At 43.8% G+C, this 23,874-nt stretch overlaps 1 protein-coding gene across 5 annotated transcripts in view; it reads left to right on the plus strand.

The window, feature by feature from the left end:
• Nucleotides 1–23,874, plus strand: part of PIKFYVE (phosphoinositide kinase, FYVE-type zinc finger containing) — a 2,266,845-nt gene that overhangs the window by 1,746,736 nt on the left and 496,235 nt on the right. For all 5 annotated transcript variants that reach the window (XM_078680343.1, XM_078680347.1, XM_078680342.1 and 2 more), the window contains one exon: nt 22,176–22,270. In XM_078680343.1, the coding sequence (XP_078536469.1) occupies nt 22,176–22,270 (95 nt within the window). The remainder of the gene's footprint in view (nt 1–22,175; nt 22,271–23,874) is intronic.

Here is a 23,874-nt window from a genome sequence, read left to right on the forward strand (position 1 = left end):
TGCCTCAGTCCGGGTCACATAACTTTTATCTGTCTGTAATCAAAACTTTTTTCTACCTTTTCCTTTTCATATGCTACTGCCTTTTGGGTAACAGTCTGTCCTGCCTTAATTTTTTCCCCAATTTTTCTTCTCTTATTCGCCGTCGCTTCGCCTCCTTTAACCATAGGTTCAGGGAGTCGAACATAGTTTTACGGCTCCTCTTCAAAAACAATTTGTTTTGTAAATAATTAATTTTTCTTTCATCAAAAGACCCTGTTAAGGGCCACTGTAACTCTGAGTTATCTTTTGTATACTTGTTTCATGGTGTATTAAACAAAATGGGAGAAATACCATGTTTGACGTACATGTCAAAATTGGGACTGCCTTACGGAGGAGCAGGCTGTCTTTCTTCCAGCCGTCCACTCTTCCGACGGCAGCATCCAAAACACAATTTACTAAAACACGACATATTTATAAATTCAATAACTCATACCATTTCAACCAGACCTACTCACATGGAAGCGTCTACTCACCACATACTCTTTCACTCCTAACTCATATAATCTCACTTACTTAACATACATAAAAGTGCATAAGTTTCGATCGATAGGAAAAAAAATTTCATGAATTTAAAATACTAAAGGACATGTCTCATACTCGAACAGAGCCCGTCGACTCCTGTTCGGGGAATCGATCACACCGGATTCCAGACCAACAAAGATTCACAAAAGAGACAGTCCAAAGACTGCCCTGAGATCACTAGACAGTCGAACCACGAACCTTCTTACAGACCATCCCATAGTCCTGTGCTGGTTGGGCCGAGCGTCTGGGCACGTAGCTCCAGAACCCGAGCTTACCCAGTTGCTCCTAGGGCTTTTCCGAAGAGGATTCGGCCGAGTGAGCACGCCTCATGCAACACTAAGGCATCTGATGTTGGCTCAAATAGTCACCAAACAAGTCTGTGGGGCATCCGCCTGTGCAGCCACACCACTGCCATGTCAGACCCCCAGATTCCCTGTAGTTCACTAACAACCTAATTCCATACACAGTTATCTGTTTCTCTGAGCCACTTCTCCAAAGTGCTCGTTCCAAAGTCAAAAAGGACTTACAATACAATTCACTCACCTGGTGCACTCAGGTCTGACTGCCCGTTCTCCACTGCCGACTCCTTTATAGACCAACACGGAATGCTGTTCCGAGTTAATCCCGAAGGACTCCGGCGAAGGGTTATTTAGCAGCTGGGAAGGTCACTGGACTCGAGAGGGGAATTTCCTTTCTTACCACAAACTGGTTTCTCAATTAGGATCCTTTTTCAATCCACCCCCTCGACCAGAACCCCTCCCCGTCCCTCTTCTCCTGTTTACAGCAGGGGACAACCCTATCGCGGAGTCCCGGCGGAGTCGCCAACTGAGGTACCAAAAATTATTCCATAGATCTATACTTACCAATAGCCCATATACCTGATTTACCAAGAATAAGTCAGTCTGCAATGGAGATGGTTCAATTGTTTATTTTGCAAAAGCGCCCTATATAGGGGAGCCTCACTCTCGACACAGCCCTCAAAGGTGCGCAGAGGAGACTGCTGGATTACATACAAGACAGTGCATATATACTTTCAGCATACCTCATGAAAACCCCGTACATGGAAAAGTACCACTTCTCTTGAAGCCAGCAGGAAAACCCATATAAGGCACAGCTGATTGATTCGAAACTCAGCTCAAGTTATTCCGGGGGTAGGTCAGTAAAGGTGCCTCCCTTTCGTTCTGGGGCACGGGAGTACAGGCATGGCGCCTACAAGAATGTGCTCATCCTTCAAGAAAGACAGATGCGACCTTGAGTTTCCTAAGTTAGAATCAATGGTCTGTTCATAGCCAAGGCCGACCTTTCAGGCTCTCCATACAGTAGCATGTCACGTGTTTTCTTCACTAACGAAAGAGACACCAGGAAATGAAACCAAAATGGCGTCTGTTCATTCTAGGCCCGATTCTTAATGTATGCATAGTATGAGTGTATTTACAAGGGGTTTACCTAAGGCAGCGAGTTAATATATTGGATACATTAGGCCAACATTATGTGACATCGATTTTATATTCCTTCAACTTCCACACTGGTACCATGGCCCACATCAGTGCTTTCCATACCAGCACTAATACTACCTCTGTTATATCATCTTAAGTGTCTTTGGATGGTACAGAAACCAAGAGAAACTAATAAAAAGACCACAAAAAACAAGAGACTACTAGAAACAAGAGAGCCAAGACAGAAGACATCAAGCGTAAAAAAGTTAAAAGCATCTTGTTTGGAGCTACAGGCAAGCCAGTGTCCTTGACAACGGACGGGCCCAACCACCATTGCCCAGCTTGGACATGCTTCATTCATCTTACTAAAAGGTACTTGATGTCAGTGTGTAAGTGGTGAAATGCACATGACTTAGACATGTGGGAGATCAAGCCACATCGTTTTCCTGAGGTCTGCAAACTGCGAGGAGTAGCTGCACAGAAGAAGAATTCTTGTGTAATCAACTTTGATTTGAGGCATGTTGGTGTCTCTGCTAATGTGAGGACGTCCTAGGGGGCACACAGGAGCGGTGTGTTTGTGTTCATCATTCACTTTTGTAGTGCATGGAAAGCTCACACACCTGGTATGAGGAATGCTCTAGTAGTGTCTAGTTTTATTCGTCGTGGGATGTTCCATGCAATATGTCTGCTGGGCCGGCTAATGAAGCATGTCTTGTGTTGTGGGGAGACTTTTATTGTTGGTGTCTTGTGCTTTTATGCATTAGGGGCGTCCTCTACCTGCTGGGAAAGTTTTCACTCGTCTTGACCTACAATGAAGCATGTCTTCTCTGTGAATCGTCTGGCGCACTGTCGTTCCACTCGCAATTTGTTTTTGATGCGATTCAGCGTTCACTGCCATGTTTCAGCATTATTCTCCACAGAATTTTTTACAGCGTGATATCAGTGCCGGCAGTAAGTGGGTACCATTAGTGGTGTAAGTGGTTTGTTTTTTGGTTTTTCCCTCTACATTATGACCTACACTGTCTGCCCTCTTAAACCGTTTTTGTTGCTGTTTAAATTGTATACATAGCATGCGCACCTTACCATACTAATAGTGTTGCGCGGAGCAACCGAGGAATCCCTTATGACGTTCTGGGGTCTGGCTGGCTGGTGTGGGGCCTTCACAGTTGCTGGCTGCCGTGGGACGCTGGCTGACACCAACGTGCCGTGAGCCATCCGGCAGGACGTCTACAACGTGCTGCCATCTTGTGTTTGGAGGCACACATCAAGTGTTTATCCACTATGCGTTCTACCTTGTTTGGCTGTTTACTGCCAACCACACTGCTTTTTGCTTGCTGCAATAGACTATGAACAAACCTGATGGAGTCCGGGGACAACGTAGTGTTTTGATGACCATAAAAAGATGCAGTCTGGTGCCAACGTGGTGTTTAGATCGCTTTGTTTGGCAAACCTTGCGAGTAAACAGCATCTTGTGGACTCTGATGTTTTTCTAATGTTTACACCATCATTGTGAAGTAGGGCATTTTGAGGCACTGATTTATATTTCATGTCACATCAGTTTTCTTTTTTTATCGCGTCCTTCTTTACATGGACACATGTTACGTTGCAAAAAGGTTACTTCTAAATGCTTGCAATTTTAACGTTACTATGATGTCTGTTAGAAATTTTTATTTGGGAGTTCATAGGCACTAGTGGCATGTATATTTGTGATGTCCTAGTATTACATGCGTTTATATTGAATTTGTAGTTAAGACTAGCTAGAAAGTTAGTCCAGTCACGCACTGTTCACATGGTGTTGTCTCACACCTTTAACAATATTCAACCTCAAACATTGAATTTTCAATTACTTAACATTCGTTTTAATTTTTCATAATCACGTCAAAAAGTGAGGTAGCGGGTTTTTCAAAACCGGTACTGAACCGGCAACCCAGCGGTGCCAGGGTACTCCCAAAGACCTCGGGTTCTTTCCTGATTCAGACCACAGAAACTCAGAGTCTTCTAGGTGAAGTCAAGGATCGATTTTATTGGCTGCAACCAAGAAACAAGCGTCCTAGAAGTACAACACACGGGAAGTATATTCTCAGGAGACTGCTCAAATTCACAAAGTCAGGCTTCTCTTTTTATACAGAATATTGTGCTTTAGGCAAACATTCTTCGAATTTACAATATACTATTCACATTCTTAGTTACATAGAAAAAAGCAGAGTCATGATGACATGTCCATATTTCACTTCGTCCAGCCCACAACAAATCACCCGGCAAGGCCCAACATTTCATCAGATATCGGTGGACCCCCAATAAAAACGGGCACCTCCCCATCATAAAGCAAGTGCGCAAAAGAGCAGGGACAGGTGTGAGCAAGATTCGGCAGGGTGTGTGTGTGCTGAAAAGGTTTTATGGCCTGTTGAGCCTTGATGCTATCTCATTCGGCCACTGGGAGAGGAACTGACCAAACAGGTTCGGCCTGGGGCAATGGTTTCAGCTTGCCCAGCCTGCCTAGGTCAGAGAAAAGTCAATCAAGGTGTACGTGTCCTTTGGAATCGAATTTAGCTGTATTACAAGCCTATGTAAAGGGCAACTCATAAAATGGCTGCCGTATACAAAATGGAAGCCAAGGGTTCAGAACGAAAATGACGATTTCGACGTGAAATCGTCACTCGAAATTGACGAAAATGCTTGTACATAGTGTACTCGTCATTCTCGGTCTTTTGATACTACATTTGTCATGTTACGACGAAGTTTAATTCTTGAGTCCAGAATTTTCAGAACCACAATCCCTCCTTTTGCCCTTACATAGGCAATTTTAACCTAATCTCATGCTAATCTGAGTCCAGGTCTATATTCCTAAAGTCATTGAGATGTTGCTGTAACATCATTCTAGCACTTAGTTCGTCTCTTGATACAGGCTTCCTTACACATGATGTAACACAGAGGCCACATATTGCAGGAGCACACTGCACGCACAGACAGAACAGGAAAAGAATGGCTAGGACCATCACAATGACCATCAGAATTTTCCATCCCCAAGCGGATATCGGTTACCAGAACCATCCCATTAATGACCAATCTCCTTTATCCACATGAATAGATTCGGAAATCTTATGCAGTTTGGAGATGGCCTGGTACACTGTTGGAGCGTTATCTGGGATAAAAACACAGCAACTCGATTGGATCAATCTACATACCCCACCTCGGTCTGCAAGTATGACATCTAATGCGACCCTGTTCTGAAGGGTCATAAGTCGATCGGACTGGAGCTCAGCAGTCAAGTTACTAAGGGCACCAGCAGTTTCAATCACGGTGGACTCAACTACCCTTGTCAATTGCCTTATGTTCCTGCTATTAGCCATGGATCCCCAGAACGGCAGAAAACCCTTTGCAAAGTCCCCAAATTCTTGACCTGCAGTGTCTTCTTCACTCAAGACACCTCTAACTACCCTTGTCTTGTGGTAATCTGCCGCTGCTGTGTAGGTGGGAGGCAACAGGAATGAAACAAAACATGAGCCCGAAAAGTCAGGGGGCAACCATGTATAGGCTCTATCATGGCAGATGAAATAGGTACCCTTAGCTGCTAAAAACGAAGGGGAAGTCTGGGCTGCAAAAACATACGTTTTAGTGCAGATACTCTTCCCTAACTGAGCTCTGGGATTCGTGCCATTACCTTGCAGACACAGATGACCCTGATGGGGTACAATCCAAATCGTAGAAGATCTCTTATCTTGCTGTTTCTCACTCAGAGTAGCTCCATATCCATATTCCTCTATGTATACTAGTGTCTCATCTCTTGGGATAGTCTCATAAGAAATACCTTCCTTGATCATGTCTACTATACCCTTAACTAGAGCACTATTTTTAGGATTGTCTGTTACAGAACGTAGGGGGTAGACTTCATGCGCGTATATGAACATTGTTCTGTATGCCCACACAGAACCATTGTGACTGAATGGCAGGACCAGATAAGGAATACCTTTATCCGTTGTGTGAGGCATAAGACCACACACCCAACAGTTAGTCATGTTCATTACAAGTTGGTGTTGGTGCAAGAGCTGAACAAAGGAGTTGTTAATAAACTCTAGTCTCCTAGCTGATTCGTGTTCAGGAAGGGGTTGAAAAGAATGAGAGGAAACAGTAGGAGGAGGTATGGGCGATGTAGTGGGTGCAAATGTCACTCGAAAAGAGAACAAAACATAACTTATTAAAAATATCATCACACTGAATAGCATAAAAATGCACAACATCAAAAAGCTTTTCCTTGTCATAATTTTACAAATCTTGTGTTTAAAGTTCATTTCCTTGGCAGGTCTCTCCATCTCGAGAAACTCCATCCTCTCTAAAGTGCTGCCCGCGACTGGAGGTTGATTCTGCTAAGAAATGCTTCTGTCAGTCTAGGGCAACTCCCTTGGACCAACCAGAACTGCCGACCTAACGTCGTCAGCTGCACCCCAAAGACTTTGGGCAATCGCGGCCCTAGCAGCGGAACCCGGATGGCGGTTCGAAAAACAAAAATAAGCAAGTTTTCAGATGGGAGAGCTGCACTTTCAAAAATAGCACTTGGAGGGAAACATTTTTTTTATTAGTCCATAGGTCTCGGCCTCAAATTATAGCGCTTCTTTCCCGGTACTGTCTGATCCTGAAACAGAAGTTCAGGCTCCAAAGTGTTCAATCGCTTGGATGGTGGCACAGCTTCTTGCAAAATGTCCTCACTTTCTTGTTCAGAGTTAGTTCCTTTTACTCGTGCGTCACTGAAAGGTAGGAAACGTGGCACGGTGTCAGTTTCTGAGTCAGCGACAACCTTCTGGACCCACTGGTCATACGGCAGGGGTAAAGGGATTCTTTTACAATTGTCCCCGTGGATCCAGTTGGCCTTCCCCTCCACTCGAACTGCTGATCTTGTGGAAAGAAGGACGAGGTGCGGTCCGGTCCACCTGGGCTGGTCATTTTTAGTTCTCTGGAAATTCTTGACCAAGACCCAGGAACCAGGGTCGATCTGATGTCCTGGAGTTTCAGAGACCGGAGGCAGGGTGTCGTGAACCTGTTGATGCAAAACACGCAATTTAGCCGTCAATTCGTACAGATAATCAAGCAAAACTGGGTGTTCGATCTCGCTGAACTTAGTGGGTTTAGGCACTCCCCATATGTTGGCCGGGCGGCCAAAGACTATCTCATAGGGGCTAAGTTTCACTCGTGAATGCACAGTCATTCTGGTGGACAGGAGTGCTAAGGGTAGAGCGTCAGGCCATTTAAGACCCGTGCTCGCTTGGATTTTGGCCAATTTAAGTTTTAAAGTGCCGTTGTAGTATTCTACTAATCCAGCTGATTGGGGGTGATTTGCAGCGTGGAACTTTTGATGGATACCTAGCCCTTCACACACTCTCTTCATCACTCGACCCACAAATTCACTTCCGTTATCACTCCAGACCATTCTAGGCATTCCAAACCTGGGGAAGTACTCTTTCACAAGGGCTTTTACTGTGGATAAGGCAGTGTTGTCTTTCAGGGGGTATGCTTCTACCCACCTTGAGAAGGCACAAACAACAACGAGTACGTATTTTAAATTGTTGCACCTCTCCATGTGAATGAAATCTAGATGCAAAACCTCGAACGGGTACGTAGGAGGTGCAAAATGACCAGCTGGAGTTGGGGTTCCCCTACCAGGATTGTGTTTCAGACACACCATGCAATTCTTGACAACATTCTCTGCACACTTGGGAATTCCTGAATTTTGCCATACTGGAGCCAACAACTTGCAAATCCCTTTCACGCTGATATGAGCCATTCCATGAGCCATTGTAACCACTGCAAGCACATATGCATCGGGTAACAACCATCTCTGATGCTCTGACAATTCAATCCAACAACCATTTGCATCCATTCTACCCGTACTTTCTCTCGACACACTCAACTCTTTCTCTGTGGCCTCAGCTTGAATAGACTTCACACTCTCTATCGTGTCCTCACACATTCCAACATCACCAACCCATCTTGCAGGACCTGCAACATACATTCGGCTCATCACATTCCTTACAGTTTCTTCCGCGATTTCGTCAGCAAATGCATTTCCACGACCAACATCATCAGTCACCTTCTTGTGAGCACTACATTTCACAATCGCCACTTGCAGAGGCAAGGTCAGTGATTCAAGAAGCTCATTCACCAACTGACCTTGCTGAATCTTAGCTCCATGCGAAGTCAGGAACCCACGTTCTTTCCACAGTCGTCCAAAACTGTGAGCCACACCAAAAGCATACTGACTGTCGGTATAGACAGTCACTTTCATCCCTTTTGACAACACACATGCTCTGGTAAGTGCAATTAATTCTGCTGCTTGAGCTGAATTATGTGGAATACGTGCAGCTTCAACAATTGTATGCAAAGTCGTGACAGGATATGCTGCAGTCGTATCACCATTCGGGAGCTTGAAGCATGAACCATCCACCCATAATGTACCATCACATTCAGCAAGAGGAGTATCCAGGAGGTCTATTCTCCCTTTCGTTTCTTCTTCTGTCTTAAGGAAACAATCATGCTGTTCAGAAGCATCTAATTCCTCTACAATTGGTAACAACGTAGCTGGGTTTAACGTGCTACATCTCTTTATATGCACATGACTCGCTAACAATGTCAATTCGTAACCTGACAATCGAGCACTAGTTAAGTGCTGTGTCTTGGTTCTATTTAACAACGTGTCTACTGCATGTGGGACCATCACGACTAGTGTATTGTTCATTACTAGACCAGCAGACTGTCGGATAGAAACAGCTGCTGCCGCTGTGGCTCTTAAACAACTTGGCAACGCTCTAGCTACTGGATCCAAAGTCGACGAAAAATATGCACAGGGACGCTGTTTGTCCCCAAACAATTGAGTCAAAACTGACAATGCACAACCTTCCTTCTCATGGACATATAATGTAAAGGGCTTACTGTAGTTGGGGGTACCTAACACAGGAGCCGAACATAATGCTGTGCGCAATTCAGAAAAACTTTTCTGACACTCTTCAGACCAAGGAATAGGATTGGGTGTATCTTTACACGTTAATGCCACCAAAGGTTTGGCTAATAATGAAAAATTTGGAATCCACTGTCTACAGTACGATGTAATGCCCAAGAAAGCACGCACTTCTCTCTGTGTTCTTGGCACACTCAATTTAGCTATTGCCTGGATTCTTTCTGGGGTCAGTTTCCTTCCCTCCTTCGATAAGAGATGACCTAAGTAGGTCACTTCTTGTCGACAATATTGTAATTTGGAAAGTGACACTTTGTGATGCAAATCACACAGATGACGCAACAATGACAACGTGGCTTTCTTACATATTTCCTCAGTATCTGCAGCAATAAGCAAATCATCAACGTACTGTACAAGAGTAGCACCTTCAGGTAAAACAATCGTATCAAGCTGTGTTTTTAGAGCTTGACTGTATATTGATGGACTTTCACAGTAGCCCTGAGGAGCGCGTTTAAAGCGGAAGCTGCGTCCTCCTAAACTGAAGGTAAAAATATCCCTGCTCTCCTCAGCAATCGGGATGCTGAAGAAAGCATTCTTCAGGTCAATCACCGAAAACCAGGTGGCAGAAGCTGGAATCATGGTCAATAATGCAGTAATGTCGGGGACAACTGGAAATTGTGGTACAACTATTTTATTGACCTCTCTAAGATCAATCACAAATCTGTACACAGGTGGTTGAGAGGGATCAGTTCGTTTTAAAACAGGCAGAACAGGACTATTGCAAACGTTGCCTCTTGTCTCTTCAATCACATCTTTTGCAATTAGCTCGTAAACGATCGCTAGCAAAGCTTTCTCTCCTTCACTAGAAATTCTATATTGGGGAATTCGTGGCATTTTAACATTGGCTTTCAATGTTACAACATATGGTGGTATTTCCAAAAGACCTACATCATTAGGACCAGTAGCCCAAAGAATATTAGGGAGAGATGACAATTCTGTTGGAAGGTTGGCTCTCGACAAATACATTGGAGAAACCACTTTCTAACCCAGTGTAAGTTGTACTCCAGAAGGAGAACAGTACAAAGTTGCATACAATCTTTTTAGCAAATCTAATCCTAGCAAGTTTTCACCACAACCTGTTGTCAGAATAAGGGGTGCTTCGAATTCACAAGGTCCAACAGAAAGGGACAAAGGGTCAGAAATCGGATTTCTAACTGGGGCGCCAGAAAAACCTACAGAAACGTTCATTTCGCCAGACAAAGGTGCGCCAGGGAGTTTGGAGTGCATAATAGAACTCTTTGTAGCACCAGTATCCAACAGAAAAGGCTCTGACACACCTGATGTAATCACCTCAACATAAGGTCCACTCTGATCTACTGGAACTGAAACAACTCCCTCTCTTTGTCTATGGCTGTCCTAGCAATCATTACCTTCCCAATGCTCATCTTCTGTATAGTAATCATCAGTATAGTACTGAGCTGTCCTACCAGATGCGTTATTCTGCTGATCAAACCTATTCATCGAATTTTGAGGTGGAGGAGACTGTGTGTTCTGGGGGAAATTTCCACGTCCTCTACCTCTAGACGCTTGCTGAACACCTCGACCTCTTACACCTTAAGCACCATTTGCACGCTGTAATAAAATAGGACAACAATACTTGAAATGACCCTCTTCCTTACAATATGAACACTGATTGGGGCCTACAGGGACACGTGGTTGAGTATACTCGACTCTTTGCGAGTTCCTCTGATACTGTTGAGGCTGCTGATAATTATTCTGATAGTTACTCTGACCACTATTATTTTGACCACCACTATTCTGGCCACCACCACCACGTGGCGGATATGCTTGCTGTAACAAAACCTTCATTTTCAACTCTTTAGTTTTCTTTTCTGCTCTATCTTTCTCGTCTTTGTCTCGATTTTCGTAATACTGTGCAGTAGCCAATATCTGTGCTGAGGAGGAAACTGCCCATGAACTCTCTGAATCTTTTAACTTTTTACACAATTCGGGAAGCAGATTGTGCACGAATTTCTCGACGAACAAACGCTGACCACCTTCTGTGCTCATATCTTGACCACTGTGGTCGACAAAAGCCTCTTCAAACCTGGTGAAGAAATCTGAGACCGTTTCATCTTTCTTCTGCTTACATGCAGACAACTTATCCCAATTTACACGTATTGCAGGCATTATCGTTTTCATGTAATCAATTATTTTACCAGGAAGTTCGGCTACTAAAGGCTCAGGCTTAGCACCACCAACTTGTCGGGCATCTGCAGCAGCAATATTAGCCCATGAGTCACCTAACTCCTGATCATGATCTGTATGACGAATCTTACCCCATAAAGGCTGTGGAACAACATTCCCAAATAACATATCGATATCGGCTAAATTCATGACACATGACCCTGCAGTCTGTGACAACTCTTTGTAATACCCTGCAGGATTTTTACGGGGATCAGGCAATGTCTGTTTAAGGGCTAAAACTTCAGCTCGCCTCCATGGGACATGTACCCACACACGCTGAAAGTGTGGCAGAATAGGTGGGTGAGCATTTGCGTCACCCTCTCTCCATTGTGGGGGAACTTCTCTCATGGGGTATTGTCGCGCCTTTTTCCTACTGGATGCGTCACGCTCAAATAGCGACTGAGAAGTGCCCCCCTTACTCCAAAATGACAACAATGTCTAAACCGCTCTCTCGACATCTGGACCTACGATCATGCCCTCTGCGAACTCGAACCGCACACGACACAACTTGGGCGGGTTGTATTCCAGATCATTGTCTTCCAAATCCTCACAGAGGAAAACACACATTTGTTCAAAAACATATCTCTGCGTCGGTGCTTCCCATTGACGGAAGACTTCCATGACAGACTCTACATCATACCTTACAGTGTCCATAACCCATTTATGCACTAAACGATTCAGTAAATCTCTCTCTCGATAGTCAGGCAGTTGACTTCGCAACTGTCTTCGTTCCATGTTAGGGGTCGTAGTAGGCGACCCGAAAAGAGGTGAGAAAAGATTAGTAACAGTGTTGGCCATTCTCTGCCGAACGGAAGGAGAAACTGAAGGAAGAACGGGTGGAAAAACAGGGTGAGATAAGGCAGGGGCAGAAGCAATAGCAGAGGGGTCATTAGGAAAAATAGAAGGTGCACTAGGCAAAGTCTTAGAAAGCACAGGTGAAACAGATGTGATCGGTGGGCCTTGAGGAAGCTGCACCAAAGGAGCAGGAGCCAGCTGAAGAACAGCTGGTGGGTGCTGTGGAGGAACAGGAGGCACAGGTTGCACAACTAAAGGTTGCGGAGGTGCCGTGGCATTTTGCGCATAGGGGGGTGGCGAACTTAATAAATGCGACATTAACGGATCTTTTTCACGCTCTTTTGCTGCATCTTGCTGAAGAGACGGCAAAACTGGATAGCATTTATCTATTACCATTTTACGTTGCCTGTGCAACTGCTCACTCATCTGTTCTTCTTCATTGTCTTTAAACTGCATAGCAGCTTGTATTACCGAAATACCCCCTTCTCTCTTATTTTTCTTTGCTAATTTAATTTCCTTCTGTTTGGCTTCCTTACGCCATAGGCGGAAAGAGTCAAACATCGCCGGCCGGGCTTTCTTCTTAAAAAGTTTAATTTCGAGATTGTCTAAGATTTCCGTGTCAAAGCTACCATATTGGGGCCATTTTAAAACACCATCTTTTCTGGTGTATTTGATCCACACTTCGTTGTATGTGATGGGGCCTACTCCATGTTTCACGTATGTTATGTTAAATAGTTATGTTATGTTAAATAGTTTTTTGTAGAGCGCACGGCTACTCAAAAAGAGTGTCCCGGCGCTTTTAATTGAGGCAGGCTGCAGTAAACTAACATAACACATTAAAAAAATAAAAGACACCAGAGTGGAAGAAGAAAACAGAACACAAAGAGGCCTACTGGACAAACAGCCAGGTCTTAAGGTCCTTTCTAAAGGCTAATAAGCCAGTGGATCCCCGAAGGGAAAGGGGCAGGGAATTCCATAATTGGGGCGCCAGTAATCCAAAGGAGCGACCACCCAGACGCGCTCTCTTCACTCGTGGAACAGTAGCCAGAAATAAAGATTCTGATCTCAGAGAGCGAGCTGGTTGGTAGAAAGTCAGTCTCCTCTGGAGATACTTCGCTCCCGACGCATGGAGGGCCTTAAATGCCAATGTCAGAGCCTTAAAGGCGATCCGCTTGCGGATTGGGAGCCAGTGCAAGGTCTGGAGCAAACCCGCAGCGCTGGTACGCCTGTTCACTCCATAGACCGCCCTTGCCGCAGCATTCTGTACAACCTGAAGCCGCTGTAACAGGTACTCTGGCAGGCCCAGGTATAAAATGTTCGAATAATCCAACCTGGAGCCAATCAGGGCCTGTACAGTCAGCTTCCGGTGCTCCTCCGATAACAAGGGAAGAAACCTCCGCAGCATCCTGAGGAGGCCAAAGCACATGCCCGACACACCTAAAATCTGGGCTTTCATTGTCAGCCCCGTGTCCAACTTAACACCCAAGTTTTTCGCTATTTGGGAAGAACGCGTAGGGGGGAACATGTCGATAGGCCACCAGGCCTGCCAGTCTGGCTCCGTGTCGCACCCAAAGAAGAGTATCTCAGACTTGTCGGAATTGCACTTGAGGCTGTGCAGTTGGAACCATTGAAACACAGCCCCAAGGCAATCCCGGATACTCTCCCCCTCGAAATCTCCTCCTCTCTTACACGAGAAGAGGAGCTGGGTATCGTCGGCATAAGATACGATCCGGGCCCCGAACGACTGTTAATATAATATAATTCATACATTGGAGTTCCAACCGGAGGAACCGGACATGAGTCCTCCAATCGGGAATCCCTATTATTACAACCAAGACAAAACAAATTTTCAAGTCTAAGACCAGGCATCTTCGCTCTCTAGTCTAGCTCCAAACTTCAAAGGATTTATCGATTACGATATTTCTCGTGAATACACGAGTCCTTCGGCTTTGGCACTTGCAAGTTCCAAATAGATCCCAAAGGGATACCCAAGACTAAGACCAACTAAGGACTGGAAGACGCTCCACTTATACTTAACTGAGATATCGATGACGTCACCAGAAGACTCGTCTTATCGTTTCGCTCTACCAAACTTCAAGGGTCCAAATCAAGGCGATAGCCAGGGCAGCAGTCCTTTGTAGCCGTCAGGAAGCGGGGAACCTCGCAGCAAAGACTTTCGGACCACGTCGACATGCAGGGGTCGATGAAGTGGCGGCCTTCCTCCAGAATTTTCACATGAAGCTCCTCACGAACCTCTGGCTGGACCGGTACCGTTGGTATCGCCCCAAACGTTGGGCGCCATCTGAGGTACTGGGTTTTTCAAAACCGGTACTGAACCGGCAACCCAGCGGTGCCAGGGTACACCCAAAGACCTCGGGTTCTTTCCTGATTCAGACCACAGAAACTCAGAGTCTTCTAGGTGAAGTCAAGGATCGATTTTATTGGCTGCAACCAAGAAACAAGCGTCCTAGAAGTACAACACACGGGAAGTATATTCTCAGGAGACTGCTCAAATTCACAAAGTCAGGCTTCTCTTTTTATACAGAATATTGTGCTTTAGGCAAACATTCTTCGAATTTACAGTATACTATTCACATTCTTAGTTACATAGAAAAAAGCAGAGTCATGATGACATGTCCATATTTCACTTCGTCCAGCCCACAACAAATCACCCGGCAAGGCCCAACATTTCATCAGATATCCGTGGACCCCCAATAAAAACGGGCACCTCCCCATCATAGAGCAAGTGAGCAAAAGAGCAGGGACAGGTGTGAGCAAGATTCGGCAGGGTGTGTGTGTGCTGAAAAGGTTTTATGGCCTGTTGAGCCTTGATGCTATCTCATTCGGCCACTGGGAGAGGAACTGACCAAACAGGTTCGGCCTGGGGCAATGGTTTCAGCTTGCCCAGCCTGCTTAGGTCAGAGAAAAGTCAATCAAGGTGTACGTGTCCTTTGGAATCGAATTTAGCTGTATTATAAGCCTATGTAAAGGGCAACTCATAAAATGGCTGCCGTATACAAAATGGAAGCCAAGGGTTCAGAACGAAAATGACGATTTCGAGGTGAAATCGTCACTCGAAATTGACGAAAATGCTTGTACATAGTGTACTCGTCATTCTCGGTCTTTTGATACTAAATTCGTCATGTTACGACTAAGTTTAATTCTCGAGTCCAGAATTTTCAGAACCACAAAAGTTCATGTTTTAAATCACGTTTTAAATCAATACCAATGTTTTTTATAAACACAGCTTATTCACAAAATCAATTTATCATGATATTTTTTCAACACTTTCAATCATTATTTGAATATAACACATCTTCGTTGTGTGCCCGATGCATTTCGGTACCAGGTGGTACCTTCCTCAGGGGCCACTCTAAAAGGAAGAAATGAAATAAAAATATGATTGTTGTATATGCCCATGGTTGCTGATGTTATATCTTAATGTAATATGTATAGTCATACCTGTAGTCACTAAAGTTGGCGAACTGTGTGAACCGTCTGCAATGAAGAGATACCTAAATGAGACCTGGCGCTATTTACTACACTCGTTTAGGTAAATGGTGACATTTTCCATGTGTATATAAAGGGTTTCTTACCAGTAAATTCACGGTTATGCCGACGTTGTGTACTGAAAACAGAAGTAAACAGCAAATGTCTAATATATATGAAACCAACTATTCTGGTCATAACGAACTGTACATAAAAAGTCTCGATATTTAATTGAGATGCAAAATCTCATACCTGCTTGTGTTGATTGATAACCTCAACCTAGAGGACGATAGAAAACGATGGAGACCATGTCAACTACTGCAATAATGCTCAATAAACGTAGTTCTGTCTGATCGGGTGGTAAGAACACATACCTGTAGTATGTTCTGTTCGCGAGTCTACAGAATGAAAAATACAAGGAACCATCATAAGTTTCCTGGTTTGATATTATAAATGTGCTTAAAAACGATGAACTATTTGCGTTCTATTTCGTACCTTAATACGCTGCGTTCACGCTCTTCAATTATCACCAAAACACCTTCGAGATTAACCCTCTACCGCTTTTCCTGTAGACGTCAGTTATACGTCACCTCTGTGTATAATACTAAAAACTGACTAATCCCAAAACACACTTGTTCCCAAATACCACCGCGGACGCCATATTGTAATATAGTGGAGCTAATAATAACTCTGGGCTGGCTGTACTAAATAGAAATATCGGCACTTTTTGTTAAGGTCTCAGTAGTGTATTTTCCCCGTTCGTATCGAAATCATATGCTCCGGGTCGTAATGATTGTAAAAAATCTTCTACATGATGTAAAAGCTTTTAATAATAATACGTGTTGGGTGATGTCGATTAGATGTCGGCCTGATAAAACGGCCGCGACTGGTTTCGAATAAATTAAAAAAATATAACAGGAACGGCCTATAGACATAAACCGCTGTCTAGTTGATGATGGTGTGAAGAGAAGTTGTTTGTGAACTGGCTGTTGGCTACATATGGATGTATGGTATTATGTGGTGGCCTCCCTTATGGTGTAGTGTCTGTTGTGTATGTGCTGTTATTATTCCATAAGTTGTTGTGTACTACCTTGTTGTACTGTACAAAGGTACATCCCTACATAGGGTGTGTGTTTATGGGTGCTAGCCCCATTTTCACTTTGTGTTTGTCGTCTTGCGCTGCACGTTTGGTCTCCTCTATAGGTCTGATGTGTTTGTAAGACGCGTTACTCTGCACGTCCTGTCATGTTGTGTGTAAGTTGCCCTGCGCCTCACGTTTTGTGTCTTGTGTAAGTCGCCCTGCGCTTCAGATGTTGTTGTGCGTAAGTCGCCCTGCGCCTCACTGTGTATACCCTCTGTGTTGTTCACTTTGTGGTACATATGTATTTGTCATGTTGGTTTCACCCTTGTTGCATGTTTTGGCCTTGGGTGTTTGTCCTGGGGTGTGGTCCACCCTTCTCTACATTTTTTATTTGTTAATTGGGAAGGATGGGTATATGATTTGACAATGGATTATCTTGTTTGCCATTATTTTCCTTTTCCTTCTAGTATTCAGAGTTCTTTCTTTTGTGGAGTCGATTTTAGCTTTGTCTCTCTAAGTTATAACTTTTACTTCTTTTGTATATTTTTCATGTTTATAGTTATTCTTATGTTTTTGCACACTGTTATTTTTTTTTAAAGGAAGGAGATAATGTTATATCCTCGTAAGTGTCTTTGGATGTAATCCAGCCTAGCTGTCTCCTGCTACTGAGCCAGAGTGAGAGATGGTAACTGAATGTTGGTGTGACTGTGATGAATGGGATGCATGGGCGCCTGTGTGGATGAGTGATGACAGTAGGAGATGGGCTGAGCAGCAGGGAGGCTGCTCCTGGTCAGGCTGGTGTAAGAGCTGGAAATTGAGCTGGAGTAAGGGTTGACAACAAGAATATGGACTAATGTATTTATCTACGTGGAACTAATAAAGAAGTCAATGAAACTCTACACGGCTACCTGTGTCAACTGGTGTAAGTACACAACAAAACTCTGTTAGCACCAACCTGAGACTCAGTTCTGATGCCAATCTATGACCACAAACCAGTGTCCACCCACTCCAGTCCTGTGAATCACTACATTATCACCAAGGCGCAAGCAATTGTTATACAGGCGTACCATAATATGAGCACACTTTATGAGGCCTCTGCCACGAAGTCAGACCTACCAAAGGCTAGAGGCTGTCTTCACATCGATTTTGATGTGGAACAGGATATACCTAATGCTCCTCATTTTATTGATGATGACGAGGAAGCTGATAATTTTCCTTTTCATTACATTGATTATGGTTTATACTTGGATTTAAAAAATGCTAGGGGGGCTGACATGCCCCCTGAGATGGAGATATATCTGCAACCAGGGCCACCAGCTGAAGAAAGTCTCTTATGCAATAGTGGTGTAGACTTTGGCTGACATTTTGGACTTATTTTTGACCACGAGCAAAACTAAGGAGAATTTGCTAACTGAAATTATCCAACCAGGACCAACTTTGAACCAAATTTGCTGTTCAGTGAAGTCCCTACTTACACTTTGATAGTTACATCAAGGTTTAGCCATGTTTTGACTCTCCAGTCCAATGACTGGGCAACATTGACCACTAAGCACCCTACATCTGAAAGGTTGGAGGTTCTTGTTTTAGCATTAAGCAGAACCCAAATTCTTTTCCACTCAGTCCTACTGATAGGGAGTTGAAACAAGTCCAACTGGATCTGAGGCAAAAATCTGTACAATATGCTTGAGGAATATCTGGGGTCATTTTTGAGTGAAATTCCTACATGAGTTAAAACCTTTGACAGACACTTATTTGAAGAGTACTAATACTGATTTTTGTCTCAGACCCTTATAGCCTCCCGATTTATGTATTCTTTGGCATATGTCAATGTGCACTATTCTTTGTCCCTTATGCGTATGAATTGTAGTAGTGAACAAACTGCTTTAGTATTGTGTTTGAATAAACCAAAACGTATTCATTATAATATATACACAGTACAAACTGACAAATTCCTATACCTTTTTTGTGTTAGAATGAGTCTATTTAGTTTGTTGCATTCTTTTTACTCTAACCAGATACAAATTGTTTTATTGGTTATACTAAACTGTTCTACCAGTGTGTTGTTCCCCTTTAGACTTACCTCTGGCCCTTGGGTGTTAGACTGGCTGCTCAAGAATGGTGCATTGCAGTCAGTTGTAGACCACCTCCAGATGATGTATATATTTGCGTCTTTGGGCTTGACCATCAAGGAGCCAACGTCTTCCTGAGCCACATGTAGAGAGTTCCCTTCATTAGATCTGTCCTGGATACTGGCGTTCAAGGCTGCCGATGCGAGTCTGGGATGTTTCAGGATGTGTCAGCCTCAATGCTTGGTCTCTATGGGGAAGCCTAGGCTTTTTGTACTCCAGCCCCATTGCATCCTCCTCTGGGTAATCACCAGACGGTATACGCAGGCCCTGCGGTGGAACCTCCAATCCCAGTGGACCCAGCATCAGGGCCGCCTCTCTCACTCCATTCAGCTTTCACAGGATATGGCTCAGTATCTGCAATGTCGTTGACGACCACCAACGTGACCCGAGGTAAGCCGGTTTCTGTTCCTCACTCTAATCTCACAGTTGTGACAGATGTGTCACTGCTGGATTGGGGAGGCCACATGGGAGAGGTGAGGTGGGATCGGAGGCCTCTGTAAATCATTTGGAACTGCAGCTATTTGGCTGACCAGCAAAGACCGGCTTCCATTCATCATGGGAAGGGCTATTGTAGGTACTTGCGGGCAACACAACCAGGTGGCACCGCAACAAGCAGTGTAGTGTGGTGCTCTAGACTGTCAGAAGGCCCTACGTCTTTGCATGTGACTGAACAACATCTTTTTGGTTACCAACCATCTTGTGTGATCCCTGATGTTAAGGCAGATGAGCTGAACAGGTATCAAATGGTTTGCCACAAGTGGTGTCTCCATCCCGAGGTGAAGCAGGGTGTCTTCGACCGTTGGCGAAGGCTTTGGCTAGATCTGTTCGCCACTGTTGAGAACACATAGTTTACAAACATTTCTGTATTGGAGTTTCCGCTATTATACTCACTAGGAGACTCATTCTTCCAGAAATGGGACAAAGGACTCCTGTACATGTATCCAACACTACATCTCCTGCCTCTAGTACAGAGAAAAATCAGGACGATTTGGGCCTAAGTCATATTGAACGCCCCAGAATGGGCCTGAAGTGCATTGCTCCTAGAGCTTCTGAGCGTTTGGCTTCTAATCCCGCTACCCCTTTGGAAGGGCCTCATGTCTCAGCATCAGGGCAGAATTCTGCTTCCGATCTGCCACAACCGACCCCTCCATGCGTGGAGATCGAGCAGCTCCAGTTGAATGCATTCAATTTGCAGAGGAAGTAAATTTCACCCATGCAGCCAGACGCCCCTCCACAGAAGCCAATTTTTTAGGTAATTGGGAGACATTTGTTTCTGAATGTTATGATCGCCCTACTGACCAATGAAGGCCACACTTTCAGATGTGTTAATGTTTGTTCTTTTGTTGGTACAGCCTTGCTGTAGGCACAGTAAAAGGTTACTTTTTGTCCTTTCAGCAGCATTTTTGTGGTTACCTGACCACACATAACTCTATTGAGGTTGCTGGTTGTAATGCTTGTTAAAAAAAAAAAGGGTGTGACTCATGTTTCCTTAGAAGCTGTTTACCATGCCAAAGTGGGATGTATGTTCACACCCTTTGAGCCGATACACGGCTGCATATTGCAATTCTTGACACTCAAGAATATCTTTCTCATTTCTGTCAACGCCACGTCAGTGAACTGCAGGAGCTTCTGCCACCCTTTTCCCAGGCAAATTGGTGTTGAGAACTCCAGGCAAATTTTTTAACAAATATTGTGTCTCCTTTTCACGCTAGCCAGTCCATTACTCGACCGTTGTTTTTTCACTCCACCTCACTTCTCCAAAGAGGGTAGAGACTCCATCGGCTTGACTCTAAAAGGGCACGGAGTTTCTATATTTACCATATCAAGGACCATTGTGTGGAAGACCAGGTCTCTGTGGGTATTCCTGGAGCGAGGCATGGAAAGGTGGTCCGGAAGAAGACCCTATCAAAAAGGCTAGATCACATCATCAAAATGTGCTACACTCTAGCCAAGACACTAGCCCATATTGGTCTCCTGGCTCATTCCACCAGACTAAGACTGCTATAATGGCATCTGGCAAGGAACAATTTAGGCATCGGTGCACTCGTCCATGAGGCACTACTGCCTTGACAGCTAGGTCTGACAGAAGAGTAATTTTGCACACTTGGTACTGTAGAACATTCTTATTTGTGTCTACAACTAAAACCTCCACTTTTGGGAGATGCTGCTTTGGAATCTATTCTAAAGGTGAGGAACTTATGGTTAGAAATATCCTTCCGTAAAATAAGTGGCTTACCTTCGGTAATTCTCTTTCTGGTGGCTACTCTAAATGTGTATTCCTCCTTTTTCCGTGGTGTGAACTCATTTACATCTTGATGAGATTCCAATTGGAGATCAGCACACTACCATCAACAATTTGTTTGAAATGCTCTGTGTCTGACGGCACAAATGAAGAAAGTTTGAGAAACAAACGTCAGAACGCAGCGCTTGTATGTGGCTTCCCTCCCTCATATCTGGATGGTATGGAGTCACCACTGAGCCACATGGCACCACTAGTTATTGTGCAGGAGCATTGCTGGAAACATTCTTTGGATCCAGGTTTGCTCCTGAAATTATTCTGAAAGGTGATGAGTCTGCAGTTGGAGTATCCACTGGAAGAGCTTTACCAAATGTAAATGTCTTGTTATGCTCCCTCTCACTACATGTATGAGACCTGTATTTGAATTTGCAGAATGGTAGTGGCTTAGACACCTTGACTGAAACTGACCTTGTTTCTACTTTGAGCACCTCCTAACTGAGTAGAGTGCCTGCTTTGTCATATGAAGGGCTGGGGAGGCCTTGGATTTGTAGCTTTCTCATTTGGAAAAAACTACTGTACTTATGGAAATTCTCCAGCCAGGACCATGTAACTCATTCACTGAGGCCCTCACGGCTTGTCTTTTGTGGCATGATCCAAACCTTATTCCGGTCCTCCGGTGAGTTCCCTGATTGCATGGTGCTGTACATCTGATCCTGTGGACCCCAGAGCACTACTGCCACCTGTCATCACGCAGGAGATATACTGCAGAAATTTCCAGATCCGGTATGGCGCTCAGGAGAGTTCAGAGGACGAGAAATTTGTGGTTAGAATCGTTTAGAAATAGCACTACGGAGGTAAGTTACTTCAGCTACAATGTATTACGGCTTTTAGCTTTGTAATATATTTAAATGTGTAGATTTTTTTTATTTTACTTTGCTGCTTTTATTTAACAAAAAGAAAGAATGGAAGTCTGGTGTAAACTTGTCAACATGTGATTTTAAAAATCTTTAGATGTATTTGTCTAATGTTGTCTATCATACCTTAAATATTTCATTCAGTAGTCGCAATTCTAATTGCAAACCTACCGTTAATTCTTTATACAAATGAATGAAGTGTGATAGTAGCCCTCAACGGTTTCAAGTTTGAGATGTATGTATAGTTCATTTTAATATTACTCATTCTGAATGAGGACAGTTTTTGCCATTGTTCAAATTCCTAATAATGACAGTTTTGTTACTTATTTTTTCTATATCAGTAATTTAGACAACCGGCTGAAGACTAGCAGTCCAGTACGAGTGCCTGAGACAAGTGTGGGGCAGTCTAGTCGCACATTAGAACCTGAACTACAAAGTAAGATTTGAAAGTGCTATTATATCTTTACTCTTCTTTAGCTGTACCTTTCCCTTTTTCAGCCTGAACCAAGAAGGTAGCTCATTGTATATTTGTAGCACTGTTTGAGTTTGTCAATAGCAAAGTGTGAGATTTTCAAACAGAGGAGAGAGAGACATTTTATGTTTTATTTTTATTTTAACAGAATTTTATATAGCGTGAACGTAACCCAATTCGGGTATCAGAGCGCTTTACATAGCACCAGTTTCATTACATGAGGACACATTCATTTTTGGTAGGCACGGGGAGATAAAGTGATTTGCCTTGAATCACAGGATGTTCAGCGTCATTGCCGAGACTTGACCACGTTCCCCCGATTTGAGGTCGACCGCCTTAGCCGTTAGGCAAACTCCTTTCCCCTAATTACTTACTATGTACTTATTACTAAACTATTTACTTTACTAATTTAATATCTGCTCTTAAGATTTTGAATTCATTTCTTAATAGCTGGTTAGATGAGTCTTTTTACAAGTTTGAAATTCAACCCAGGAATTTTAACCTTTGTTATGGTCTATAAAGTTTGGGTTAGATGGAGATTGTGAACAAAAAATATATTTAAAGAGTTGAATTTCGAGGGCAAGTAGTGTGGGGAGACCTAAAAAGAGAATAAATGTAGCCCTTAAATCTTCCAATTACTATGTATTGTGTGAAAACCAATATTTTTGCCCAAGGACCGTAGTTATGTAGTCTTCTAACATATGTTTCCCATTCATCTGAGTTTCGCATTTATTTATTTTTTAAACTTTATTTTTTCATTGTAAAAATATAGAGTATACAAGCACGTACTCAAAGACAGAACAGTGTATATATAATCTTACGGCGATAGTTCTTGTTAAAGCAGCACAGTAGTATACATCCTGAAGCGCATTTCAATATGGTTTAGAGATGTTGTTCACAGTACCAACACATTTCATGTCACAGTACACAGCTTTTACACTAATTACATCACAGAAACTAAACAGAGATGGTTTAGTTAGTAAATGGAGCAGCAATGACAGGCCACATCTTGGGGCTAAATAGGGGTGGAGTGGTTGGTAACAAGGGGAGATGTTGGCGGAAGTAGAGGCACTGGACACATTATCCACATGCAACCCAACAATGAGACTTATATTTTACGTGGGGCAAAGTTTAGGAATCTGTTCAAGTAGTAGCAAGCGGGCTCGTCCTCGGTGTGTGAGCAGAATGCTCGTGAGTGGGCCCCATATGTCTCTAGTTCGCGATGTTGTAGGAAGCAGCTCGGGATAGTTGAAAAACTGCTCCTGACAATATAATAGATCAGACATCCAATCCTTAAACTGAGGCGCCCTTCCCCTGCCCCAGCGACACGCAACTCGCCTTTTGGCCATTTAAAGGCCCAGGGAGACATTTTGCGGTATGATTTAGGAATGTGTTTGGTGTACCCAGTGAGGCAAGGAGAGGGGTTTTCTCACGAGTCAGTGCTGTCATCTGTTCTATGGCTTCCAGGACTTATCCCCAGTAGTCATGTACATTAGGGCAGTCCCAGTCTAGATGCAGAAAATCTTCACCCGGGCTCCTGCACCTGTTGCAGCAGTCTGTATCCCTGA

Source organism: Lissotriton helveticus, chromosome 3_1 (assembly GCF_964261635.1).
Source record: "Lissotriton helveticus chromosome 3_1, aLisHel1.1, whole genome shotgun sequence".
In the NCBI taxonomy this organism is placed as follows: Eukaryota; Metazoa; Chordata; class Amphibia; order Caudata; family Salamandridae; genus Lissotriton; species Lissotriton helveticus.